Source organism: Peromyscus maniculatus, chromosome 1 (genome assembly GCF_049852395.1).
Source record: "Peromyscus maniculatus bairdii isolate BWxNUB_F1_BW_parent chromosome 1, HU_Pman_BW_mat_3.1, whole genome shotgun sequence".
NCBI classification, from domain to species: domain Eukaryota; kingdom Metazoa; phylum Chordata; class Mammalia; order Rodentia; family Cricetidae; genus Peromyscus; species Peromyscus maniculatus.
Window position 1 is genome coordinate 9,213,708 of NC_134852.1, and position 13,429 is coordinate 9,227,136.

Here is a 13,429-nt window from a genome sequence, read left to right on the forward strand (position 1 = left end):
TGTTGGGTCCAGAATACAAAACACAGTTGTAGTCATGGTAAATGCCGTGGCTGAAGAGCTGAAATCTGAACAATTTCCAAGACGCTGTGGTCCCCTAAAGCCATAGTAAAAGGAGGGAGCACTTTTGATGTCTGGGATGGGGACACACACCTTCAATCCAAGCAAATGGGAGGCCCTCTAGGGTAGACCTTTGAATTCAGGCCAGCCTGGAATACCTACAAGTGCATTCTAGGACAACCAGAACTACAGAGAAACCCTGTGTGGAAAAAAGTCAATAAATGTAAGGGTGAGAGCGGATGTGCTCTCTTGGTAATATTTCCATGCTGTGGTCAGGTAGATGTGTCAAGCCTCTCAGAGCATCCTGTAAGTTTTATTCTGGCTCTGCCTCTTGTCAGCTAAAGCAGCACCATGCTGTACAGACAGCTCATGAACCTTGTGTGTACTGGTGAGTCCTGCTGGGAATGGGGGTGTGTGTCCTGGGAAATACTGTCCTGGGAGGCTGGATCCACCCACAGCAGAAACACTGGCATCCATGGTGGATTTTGGTGCATGAGTTTATCTTAACTAAATGGTCCCTGAATCTACTGTACAGAGGCCCAACAAGGAAAGGTAGGTCAGATCACCAGGCTATTGGAAGGGGATAGATGATCCATCATGAGTTTTTCTTTCCAGGCTTCTTCTTAATCCTGAGGACCTTGGTACAAGCAGGTGAGTCTATCCTTAAAATCTTGAGATACTACCCTTCCCAATAGATAAGTTTCATTCTGACAGGAGAAAAAGCATCACAGAATGTTGGCTGGTGGATCTTGTGAGTGACTCCTTGGTGAGTTTTCTGAACTTCAAAGGTAAGACCTTAGAAACCTGCCTCTCAGTTCTCTCCCAGAAACTCTCAGAAACTGCCCCTGGCTGAGTTAGGCATCAACTTTGACCCGATAAATTTTTGTGGTCTTTCTTCATTTATTATTAATAATTTTTTTTTCATTTTACATAACAACCACAGATCCCCCTCTCATCCTTCCTCCTGTTCCCCAGTCTCTCCCCTGGAAAACCCACTCCTCATTCCCTCCTCTGATAAGGTAAGGCATCCCATGGGGAGTCAGCAGAGCCTGATACATTCAGTTGAGTCGGATCCAAGCCCCTCCCCCTGCAACAAAGCAGTGCAACGTAGTGAGCTCCAAAAAGCCAGCTCATGCACCAGGGATGGATCCTGATCCTACTGCCAGGGGGCCCCTTAAGCATATCAAGTTACAAAACTGTCTTGCTTATGCAGAGGGCCTAGTCCAGTCCCATGGAGGCTCCTTGAGGCAGGGTTTTGCTGTGGAGCCCTGCTGTCCTAGAAGTTACTTTGTACAACAGGCTGCCCATGAATTCAGATATTGCCCTGCCTCAGACACCCAAGTACTATGATTAAAAGAGTGGTCTATAACACCGGGAGGATAATCAATATTTTCAAATAAAAACTAATCTTCCCTATTGCTACACTATCACATGATCACCCCCACATATCTTGAGATTTTGATGTTATAATTTATGACTTTTTGAATATGTGTGTCACTTGACAAACCACTGAAGTTATTATTTTTTCTTCAAACATCTGTGCTACAGATAGAATTTGTATACCACCAGCACTCTATTGCAAACTCTTATATTGGCTTGCATTTACTGAGCTACTTTTGCTTTTTCTACATGAACATGTTTTCAGACAACTCATTAGCAGCCTTTTCTTTCAGCTTAACTTCATAGCATTTCCTGTGCTTATTGTGATGAACTCTGTCTGCTACTATTTTTCTAAGAAATTAATTTTCCCCATTTCTGAAGATCAGTGTTGCTGACATTTATAGGCAGTGTCTCTCTTTGTTTTTTTCAACTTACCTTATTGAATATATCATCCTGAACTTCTTGAGGCCTGCAGGTCTTTGCTCAGAAGTCTGCCATGAGCTGTATTGGAAGTCCTACGTGTGTTCTTTTCTTCTTTTATCATTCCGATTTCAGGATCTCTTATTATAATTATATGCTCTCTGGTCATTATTATTTGGGTTGAATTTCTTTTGTGTCACTTGATCTTTTTTGTTCTTGACCATGTAAGTTTTACTCCATATTCAAGAATGCTCTATACTTTCTTCTCTACATTTTTTTCTGTTTATTTTTATTAGTGCTGTTATTTCTTCTTTTAACATTTTATTATTTTTTGATAACACAATGTATATTAGTCATATTCATCTCCTGCCTAAACTCATCCTAGTCCAATCCCCTCCCCTCCACATCCAAGGAAACCTCTCTATTTCTTTACACATTCTTGATTTTTATTACTGATAATTTGGTATTTGGGTAGTATCAAAAAATCCTGTCATTCTTCTTCATTATGTTTTCATTCAGTTTCTGTATTTATCCATCAGGTTGCATAATGTCTGATGTAAGCTCACTCATTCTCCTATTGAATCAAGTGTATTATTGAAACACTATTAACTTTTTTTAATTTTGCATTTACTTGAGACACTCCCATGTGCAACTACATGAATGTGTTTTCATGTGTGAGTGTGTGTGTGTGTGTGTGAGTGTGTGTTTGTGTGGTATTGTATATACATGGAGTATTGCACAAGTGTGGAGGTCAAAGAACAACCTTCTTGAATCAGTTATCTCTCTCCTCTTACCACATGAGTCCCAGCAATGGATTCCAGAGAGTCAGGCATGGTAGCAAGATCCTTTCCTACTTAGATATCAGGCTAGCCCACACATTTTCCAATTCAGTAGTTGTATTGTTTACCTAAAAGGGATGTTACCAAAATTTTATGTTGTTCAATGATTCATTTCCAAATATTATAAAATATTCTAACAGTTTCTCTTCTACATAGTTAGATCATGGCTATTGTTTTATAAAATACTTTTCTTTTTAAATTTAATTTCTTGAGACTTTCATACATGAAAACTATCTTTGCATCATTTCTACCCATTGGCATACATCCAAATAACCTGACAGACTAAGGCATGGATGCTTTTTCAGTTTTGTTCTTTGCTGCTCTATTCTCAACAGCTAGGAGAAGGAAACAACTTAATTTTTTCAGCAGTTGAATGGATAACAAAAATATATTACATGTTCACTTTGGAATATTAGTCAGTTGTAAGTAACAGTGACCATGAAAATCTGAGAAAAATAAATGAAAGTATAAAATATTATACTGAGGCAACCCAGATCCAGAAAAAAACTGCAACATTTTTTCCCTCATTTGTGCTTCATAGCTCCAAATCTTTAGTCATGGTTTCTTATAATTCTTTCATTTCATTAAAGATAAAATACTACTGTGAATTATCTATTATGGGCTCCATGGGTCTTCCTTTCCTCTGTGCTCACTACCAGAACCTCACCATTGTTCTCTGTTAATGTTTGACTTCTCTGATTCATATTTAAGTTCTGACACAAACACACCTGCGTATTGAAGAGAAGCACCTCCTCTGCCACATGCAGAAGTTCTTTGGTTGGAAATAGACCTTTGCTATATAGTCTAACCTGAGAACGAAGTTGAGCAAATCAGTTGCAATCTTGTACCAGATGACCTTGGTGTCAATGTCTGCAGTTTGACTAGCTTGCATCCTTTGTTTTGAGATCAGATGTTGTTGCTACTTGGGCTTCTGGCTCAGTAAGATCACTGACCACACTCCACAATCAGGGACAGTTTCTCCCTGGGTCCATAATCGCCTCTACCAGGGCAGTGTTGCAAGATATCCTCACTGTCTGGAGTCCATATTGTCTTCACTGTAGTGTTTTGCTATTGTTTCTTTCCTCAGGAACATCCACCATGTGGATACAGAACATCGACCAAGATGCATGGGCTATCAATCATGAGTCCATCACCAAGTGATCCAAGTAGCAGAACAATACTACATTTTCAATTTTTATCATGCCAGGAGCTTTGAAAAGGTGGAAAAACTATATATCTGCCTCTAACTTACCACTCTTAGTGTAGAAAAATGAGCCAGTATAACCTCTGTGAATGAAACTCTATGCAAGAGTGCCTTAGGGACATTGTACTTCTAAGGACTCTTCCCTCCTATTTTTGTGGATTTTCTCAATTCTGTGGTCCTATGGGCTGGCTCATCCTCATCACTTAGGTCTAGAAAAATCACAATGTAATTCTAATCTGAGTATTCTGACATATCTAGATTAGTGATGGTAAATCAAGGGCATTCCTTTTCTGCCATATTAGTGGCCACAATTCCTATATGTCATATCACAAATGAATCTTTTCCTCTAATCGTCTGATATAATTTCTTTTGAGATTACATTTTCTATGACCAAATCTACTTTGTTATTTAATACTTAAGCAAAAATCTTAGGTAACATATCTTAGCATAATAGAAAGATATACCATATGAAATGTTTTAGTTGGGGGAGCACTCACTACAGGAAAATTATCTTATTGTATTGGGTAGTTTCCTTGGAAAGATGTGATACATACAAGTCTGCTCACCCCATAAAGGAAACCTATGACAGAGCAAACAATAATTGCACCAGATTACAAATATGTGAATCTGTGGATTTACCAAGAGTACTAATAGTAGTATGAGTAACAGGGTTATTTTCAGAAGCAAGGGATGACTCAAAGCTTTACTTAAAGCACACCTCACTATGTGTAATTATCATGAAAACCAAAACCCTGTAGAACTCTGCACAACTTGAATACAACTCAGCAGGTCTTAGATATTAACAAGGAGAGCTCAGCTGGCACAGTAGTTTACTCTTTCTATAGAGCTGGGAAGGGCCACTGGTGAATGTGGCAAGTTTCTATTTCCAGTCCATACAATATTTGTTTATCACCTGAACATCTCAGCCTCTCATATTGAAACAGGGATGTTTCAATTCAGAAAAAATGTTATATGTAGGACCCCAAAGCCATGAAAATTTGAGGCTCAGTTCTTGAGGATGAATGGGCATCACTACATTTTTTTACTCTGTCCATCTTTCTGCAGGAAGTCATAACAAGCCTTCACTGTCTGCCTTACCAAGCTATGTTGTTGCTCAGGGACAAAATGTGACTCTTATCTGTGACACTCATAATGAGTCTTTGACATTCAAGCTGTACAAAGAATTTGGGGCTGCTGTACCTCAGTTACATGAAGAAATATTCCAAAAGAACTATGTCTTGGGTCCTGTGACTCCAGAATATTCTGGAACATACAGATGCTATTGTAACAGTCATCAATACACTAATGAACTGTCATCACACAGTGACCCTCTGAATATCATAATTTCAGGTGAGAATCTATATTTTGTGTGTCCCTTCATTCACCCCAAACCTCCCAACCTTAGAATTTCCAAGGAATATTAGGCAGAGTCTCATCATTATAAAGAATATTTAACACAGGGAATTGGATACTGCTATGGCCATAACATAAACCCAAGGACATGCACTTTCTTGTCCCTAACACTTCCTGAGTGTTAAACAAATCTAGGAAAATTGGGGTTAAAGATGGAATTCAAGGACTAGCATGTTGACATCAAGATGAGAGAATGTCCTGAATTATCCTGACCCTGTAGAACAAAAAGAATACTTTTAACAAAATAAGAAAACTGCAGTTGTAGGCAAAACAAATCAGTATTAGGGACACAATTTATTGCTAACTCTGACAGTGGAGGAGGGCCCAAGTGCCAAGGATTGCATGAGGCCTCTGGAAGCTGAAAGGCAAAAATAATGGATACTCCCCTAGTGATTTCAACAGTATCATATTCCTGCATATAAATGATTTATGCTATTTGGGCTTGTTTCATAATTCTGATCTTCACAATACTTGTGTTATTTTTAAGAATCATGTTTGTATAATTTGTTATGGTAGTGACTGGAAAATAATACAGGAATTCAATCAAGGGCAAATAAAGAACTCAGCAGGAAAGTGTAGCAGTCAATAAAGTCAGGAAGGTAATATTTTGGGAGGAAATAATGCTCATGATTTCAGATTTGGAATGCCTTACAGAAGTTTGATCTGTAGAGAAGGCCATAAGAGATTCCCTGATACCAACCTTTACTATTAACTCTCTTATCTTGCCAATGATTATACTTAGTCCAAAGTAGCATCTAAAGGACGCACTAAGGAACCTGGCAGGAAGCTTGCCATGTTTTGTGCCTTCCCAGAACTTAGAAAAGGACAAGAGTGGCTAGGGTAGACAGGTTCAGCAGACACACTCTCACAAGAAGCCAAGGGAAAATGTTGGGCTGCTACAAGAGTCATAGAAGTGGGAAATGTTCAGAGAATGATGGAGGAGTTTGTTTACAAAGTTAAATAAACAGAGACAAGGACACTGGGACACAGACAGGAAAAACAGCTGAAGGAGGGAAAACCATAGGTTTTCTGGGATTCATAGATTGGTGTCAGGTTCATACTCACAATCTCTTTATTTCTAGGAATCTACAGGAAGCCTTTCTTCTTGGCCCTGCCAACTCTCCTGGTAAATTCAGGAAAGAAGGCGAAACTGGAGTGTCATTCAGAGATTATGTTTGACACCTTCATTTTGACTCTACACAAAAATAAGATAACCAAGGACTCTTTCCAGCTTTCTGCAGAATCTCATCTTGGGGGGTCCCATGCGAACTTCTCAATAGGTCCTGTGACACCTGACCATGCTGGGACTTACACATGCTATGGTTCTTACAATCAAACACCATATGAGTGGTCAGAATCCAGTGACCCTGTTGACATAAAGATCACAGGTAAGAGGGTGTTATCTACCCTTCATCCTCTCTGTGGTACAAAGAAATTATTCTATAGACTGCAAGTCCTGGGATGTCATGAGTAATATGAGGGTGTCAAACTTAGAGAAAGGCAGCCTTGGTGAGTTTATTACTGACATGAACAATGAAAACAGAGATACAAAAACAGACCACTGGTTACAATGGAAGGCACAGCTACAGGGAAATCAAAGGAGTTATAACTAGGAGTAAGGAGAAAGAGGCAGCTTGATGAGCTTGATATGAATAAAAGACAATGAATTCTTTTTCCTAATGTTCAAAGGCCTTGAAAGTGCAGGATTTTGATTGCCTTCTACAGACACAGGACATCTGCAAGAATACATAGACATATTATAAGTCTGACCTGAGTTCATGTGAAGGGTGGGGCTGGTTGTTCATGAGTCCTGAAGTCTTGGTACAGATGGCACCCTTAGAATTTCTGTCTAGACTGTCATGATTCCTTTCTTGTGGTTGACCCATTATTCATCCCAGAAGAGCATTACCTTGGGTAACTGAGTAGATCACCAATCACTGTCTGTTCTCCATATCACCAAACTCTTGTCAGTTCATGTTCTAAGTTATTCAGACATTTGAGGATGGCTGAAGGAAAAAATCTGACGGGGTGCCTGCTGGGATAAGCAGACACATGTAAAACAGAGACATGGAAATATATGCACACAGTAACTCAGACAGGGCCCGAGAGAAAGATTCAAAGATGGAAAGGGCTGAGGAAATAATAAGCATGGCATGGGAAGAGAAAACCTGTAAAAGTCTTAAGCTTGAATAGAAGACTTGAAAGTAGAGGTGGAGAAATAATGGCAAATGCTGTAAATTTCCAGACAAAACTAGGGAGGCAGATGGTAGATCATACTTGAACAGTACACATGCTAAGAGAAACAAGAGAAGGAAGATCATCTTGTCCCCTGACCAAGGGAAACAAACACATTTCATAGAACATCCTGTGCTTTGAAAAGAGAGACTAATTAAAATGGATTGCAAAAAGAGACCAGATAGAATATGAAAAACATAGAATGAAGTCAGATTCTGGATTATCAGCATACATAGGATGAAGGAGTTATAGGTTATGAAATCAGAAACTAACCATGAGAAGGGAGGAGATTTACAATCAGGGATGGGGAAAGAGGTGAAATACACATGCCATGGAAGAGTAAATGGGGGAAAAGGACCAGCAAAGGTGGTACAAGTGAGGGAACCAGGAAGAACTCTCTGAGGATGACTTAACGAAATCCATTACACTGCACTCTAATTAAAACAAAATAACCTGTGCCTCTAATTAAAAGAATTGATTGACAAAACATTTGGAAAAACTGAAAGGACAAAATATAACATAATGGAATCAGTGGAAGTTTGTGGACAAGAGTGAATAACAGCATAAATATGATCCACATTACATATATAAATATATATGGGACATCACTTAAAGAAAAAGAGGCCAGAAAATTTTTAATTATATTTTAATTTCAAGTTTTTATTGAAAATAAATACACTAATACATTATATATACAAGAAAATTTCATAAGGCATTCAATAGCTATATAAAGTTAACATGTTAATGAAAACAAACTTAAAAACACAGATGGTATGAACCAATGCATATAGAGGCAGACACTGGCAAAAAGCAAAAAATGGGGTACAATGTATGATTGCAGGATTGAATTCAGAGCCTCGATAAAACAATATAGGAGGTAAGAGGGAGAGGGGAAAATCATGAAGTAGAAAAAGGGAGAGATATAGGTGGGACAGAGACAGACAGACAGACAGAGATCAGAGACCAGAAAGAAGGAGAGAGAAATGAGGAGGAAATAAACACTGGTAAAGAATGGCCCCTCTAAATGTCTCTGCCTCCTTTCTTCCAGGTTTATACAAGAAACCTTCTCTGTCAGCCCTTATAGACCCTGTGGTGACATCAGGAGAGAACATGACCTTGTCCTGTGTGTCTGACCATCAGTTTGACATGTTCCATCTCTCCAGAGAAGGAGTGCCTCAGGGACATGGGCTGCCTGTAGTTAAGAGCCACAATGAGACATTTCAGGCCAATTTCTATCTTGGCTATGTGATCCAGGCAGGGACCTATAGATGTTATGGCTCTTTCCGTAACTCTTCCAATGTGTGGTCATCCTCAAGTGACCCATTGTACATTCCTGTCACAGGTATGAAAGCCATACAAATATGACTAATGAAATACTAAAGCCATATCTGAGAATCATTGTACTGATGATAGAGACAAAGTTCTTAGGCAGCTACAGAAAAGGGTTACTGGGAGTTATTTTATAATATATGTATATATATGTATATATATATACATATATATATATTTCATAATATATATTATAAATATAATATATATTCACATATATATGTATAAATATAAACAATGGACTCAGTAAGATACACATTTACACACACACACATATATATATATGTATGTGTGTGTGTGTGTGTGTGTCTAAACACATGTAACAATATTAATCAAAGAAAAATAGGCTTTCAACTTAAGGGTTATGTGGAAAAGCTTGGAGTAAGTTTACCTGGGAGGGGATGGAGAGATGAACGTGAGATAGTTGTATTTCATTTAAGAACTTTTTTAAAAAGACATGGAATTTGAGAATGGCTATCAGATTATGAAATAATAGACAAGGAGCCTCCCAAACGGTGCTTATGCTGCTTGGCCAGTCACACTGGGATGTGTATGTATTCAGGGAGAATAAAAAAAGTCAGGACAGACTCATTAGAGATACAATTGGCATCAGTTTGGGCAGATCAGAGATGGTACAATCCTCCTGATCTCTTCCTCACATACATTCCCTATTGTCTCATCTCAATTTGAAACCCAAGGAGAAAATCCACAAAGAAAACTACATAATAGGAATCCTGTAAGAGACAGAGTGGGTGCTGGTTACTGTCCAAATTTTAAAAACTTTCCTTAAGGGGAAGGCAGACAGCCTCTGATGAACTCTCTCACTCTCTTGTCCCCTTCTCTAGTTAACTCAATAAGAAACTGCACTTCATGTACAGAACCAGACTCCAAAACTAGTGAGTAAATGTATATCTTCTCCATTCTGGAAACTTAGGGAACAAAAAATCTAGGGTTCCTGTTTTGGCTCAGCTCCGCTTATGAAGTTGTGGTATCTGTATTAATCAGTATCTATCACAAATATAAACTACCTTGATGAGAATTGAGAAAGGAATTAATATATGGGTGTAATGTTAAGTCATTAGAAGTCAGTTTGATATCCTTTCCATTAAGCAGAACATTATTGGTGGGTTCTCCATCAAGACTCTTGTCCTAAAGCAACATTGTATCAATTATCCATCAATCAATAAATATTATGCAATTTGTCAAAATGTGGACATTAATATTTGCCTCTTATTAGGTTCATGTCTTCTTCCAGATATTCACAGGAACATGCATATTCTGATTGACCTGTCAGTGACCATGATCCTTGTCTTCCTCATCATCCTGCTTTATTCTTGTTACTTGGCCAAAAAGAGCAAGTCTCAGGAACAAGCCAGTGAGTGTCAAATGAGTAACATGAGGAACCAAGACTGGAGAAATACAGGTGTGTTTTCTTCATTTACAAGTGATACTTGGGCAAAGACAGGGAAACTGAGTCAGGGATTTCTAGAGAGAAATAGAGTCCTTGCTCTTCCCCTCAGGTCTCAGACCACTGACTAATTCTTCAATGAATCTTTGGCATCTTCATATCCAAAGCTAATATTGAAGAGAAGGTTTTACAAAAGAGAGTAAGGGGGAGAGAGAATATGATAAAGAAAGAATTATTAGGGTACACCATGTGTGGGATGTGACTGTGAATATAGAGCAGCAGAAAATCTGATTCTAATTTGCCACAGGTGAGCAAACTTGGTTTTTTCCATACATCTCACTAGCACTTTGGATTTAAAATGAGAGTGCAGAAGTCCTTTATTTTGTGTGTTTGATTACTTCTGTGTCCTAACAATGCAGCCATCATGGACCAGGACTCTGACATGAGAACAACACTGAACAGACAGGTAGGTCCTCCTGAGTCTGCCCTCTTCCATACAGTTTAATATTCTTTCATTCTCTGCAAGAATGTGTGCACACAACATCACTTGACATTTACCTATTCCTAGGATCCTGAAAGACAAGAAGTGCAGGAGGTGGAATACTTAGAATTTGATCAGATGATCTTCAAACAAAAATTGACCACTCCCAATTCCCAGATTCCCAAGGACTTTTCCACAGATCCCAGTGTGTACATGGAAGTCAGGAAATGTTACGCTGAGATGAAAGATCTTCTTCATCCCATGAGCTCTTAAAGAAAGCTCTGAGGAAGTCCTCTGTGGGGACCACAGTCCTTTCTCCAGTAAAGACTGATAGATGCAGTGAAACAACAGCTGGAATGTGAATTCAGAGGTCTATAATTTTTTGACCATCCTTTATTATTCTCATATGGTTCTCAAAGTGACTTTCCTTTACTTATGAAGGTATGGTCCTCATTAACTCCTCCAAAGTAATCAAACTCTTTTGCTTAGTACTTAGGTATGTATTTCATTTCACTCTGGCAGACCACTACAAACGTTCTACCTGTACATTGTTGACCTACTTGAAGTTATAACCACATTAAGTATCTTACAATTGCAGATCAACAGGAGGCTCACTCTGTATTGCTAATATGTAATAATGTTATACAAAATAATGGTTTTTAAGGCAAATTTGTATATGAATAAAATCTATGTTGATCACAATTCATACCCAGTTACCCTATATTGACTTTCCACCATTCCTGCTGATATCATTCACCAAGCCCACTCTTAACATTGGGTTTTATATTTTGCTGTACTGTGTACCCTAAATGCTGTGAGTCAAAGTCTTCTCTCACCAGTAGAATCTTCATATTTCTTTAATATTTCAATGTAGACTTCCCCAATATTGAAACATTTTCTAAGATGTGGTTGAAATAAACACCTCCTACTCTCATCATTCAATTACCTTCCTATTGAAAAGTTAGTTTCTCAGTCCTTGGATGGGGTTTCTGGTACAATTATTAGGGTGTTTGGCCATCCCATCACCAGAGTAGGTCAGTCCCAGCTGTCTCTCGGCCATTGCCAGCAGTCTTTTGTGGGGGTATTTTTGTGGATTTCTGTGGGCCTCTTTAGCACTTTGTTTCTTCCTTTTCTCATGTGGTCTTCATTTACCATGGTCTCCTATTCCTTGTTCTCCCTCTCTGTTCTTGATTCAGCTGGGATCTCCTGCTCTCTTTCCCTCAACCTTTGCCCTTCATTACTCCCATTCATGTCCAGGTTGTTCATGTAGATCTCATCCATTTCTCCATCATTGGGCGATCCTCATGTCTTTCTTGGGGTCCTATTTTCCAGGTAGCCTCACTGGTGATGTGAGTAGCAGTCCAGTCATCTTTGTTCCACATCTAGTATCCTCCTATGAGTAAGTACATACCATATTTGTCTTTCTGAGTCTGGGTCACCTCACTCAGGAAGACTCAGGAAGATTTTTTCTAGATTCATCCATTTGCCTGCAAACCTCATGATGTCATTGCTTTTCTCTGCTGAGTAGTATTCCGTGGTGTATATATGCCACAATTTATTTATCCATTCTTCAGTTGAAGGGCATCTAGGTTGTTTCCAGGTTCTGGATGCAGACATCCACGGCTAGGCCCTGGGTGGAGTGCAGGGAGTCTAATTAGCGAGAAAGAGGAGGGTTTATATGAGCAAGAATTGTTGGAACCAAGGTTGGATAAAACACAGGGACAAATAGCCAAACGAATGGAAACACGTGAACTATGCACCAAAGGCTGAGGGGCCCCCAACTGGATCAGGCCCTCTGAATAGGTGAGACATTTGATTGGCTTGATCTGTTTGGGAGGCATCTAGGCAGTGGTACCAGGCCCTGGGCTCATTGCATGAGTTAGCTGTTTGAAACCTGGGACTTATACAGGGACGCTCGGCTCAATCTGGAAGGAGGGGACTGATCCTTCCTGGACTGAGTCTATCAGGTTTATCTCAGTCCTCAGGGGAGGCCTTGCTCTGGAGTAGGTGGGAATGTGGGGTGGGCTGGGGGGAAGGGGAGGGGGCAGGAAGGGGGAGAACAAGGGAATCTGTGGCTGTTATGTAGAACTGAATAGTATTGTAAAATAAAATAAAATATATAAAAAAAGAAAAGTTAGTTTCTCTGAATTGAAATATTGCCTTTTGGAGGAGAAATCATTAAGACACCAGAAGTAAACTAAACTTCAAAAGACTCATGAAGATGTTGAGACATACACAATTCACAGGGGTCCTCCCTAATTTTGCATGAGTAATAACAAAATCAGAGGAGACCCTCAAGTTTACCAAGCTGCACAATATGTCAGGAGCTGCAGGGATTCAGGTTTCCTGTAGCATCACCCATGTTGGCATTGGCTTTTGGGGGTGCATCAAATTCTGTTTCACTCATGCTCCCATAATTATTTCCTCATGCATTGGGATGGCTAAAGTTACATTGATGGCTAAGTATATGTTGAAAGTTGGAAGTTTCTGTAATTAAAAGAACTAGATATAAAAATTGAATTTGTACATGATAAGTCTGCTTAGTTTTTATTTTTAATTGCCTGGTGTGTTATAAATATAACAATTCTTTTTCTGTTTCTCCAAATAAAAGGTTTCTTTGTACCAGATGATACTTTGTTTGCACATAGACGGAATGTTTACTT

At 39.0% G+C, this 13,429-nt stretch overlaps 1 protein-coding gene across 1 annotated transcript; it reads left to right on the forward strand.

Moving 5' to 3' along the window:
- The first annotated feature begins 644 nt into the window (after window positions 1-644).
- On the forward strand, window positions 645-11,921 carry LOC143266797 (killer cell immunoglobulin-like receptor 3DL1). The gene is made up of 7 exons (XM_076563414.1): window positions 645-708; window positions 4,966-5,250; window positions 6,396-6,701; window positions 8,597-8,890; window positions 10,133-10,248; window positions 10,719-10,751; window positions 10,854-11,921. The coding sequence occupies exons 1-7, from the start codon at window positions 645-647 to the stop codon at window positions 11,037-11,039; spliced, it is 1,284 nt and encodes a 427-aa protein (XP_076419529.1). The 3' UTR covers window positions 11,040-11,921.
- Window positions 11,922-13,429: the final 1,508 nt, after the last annotated feature.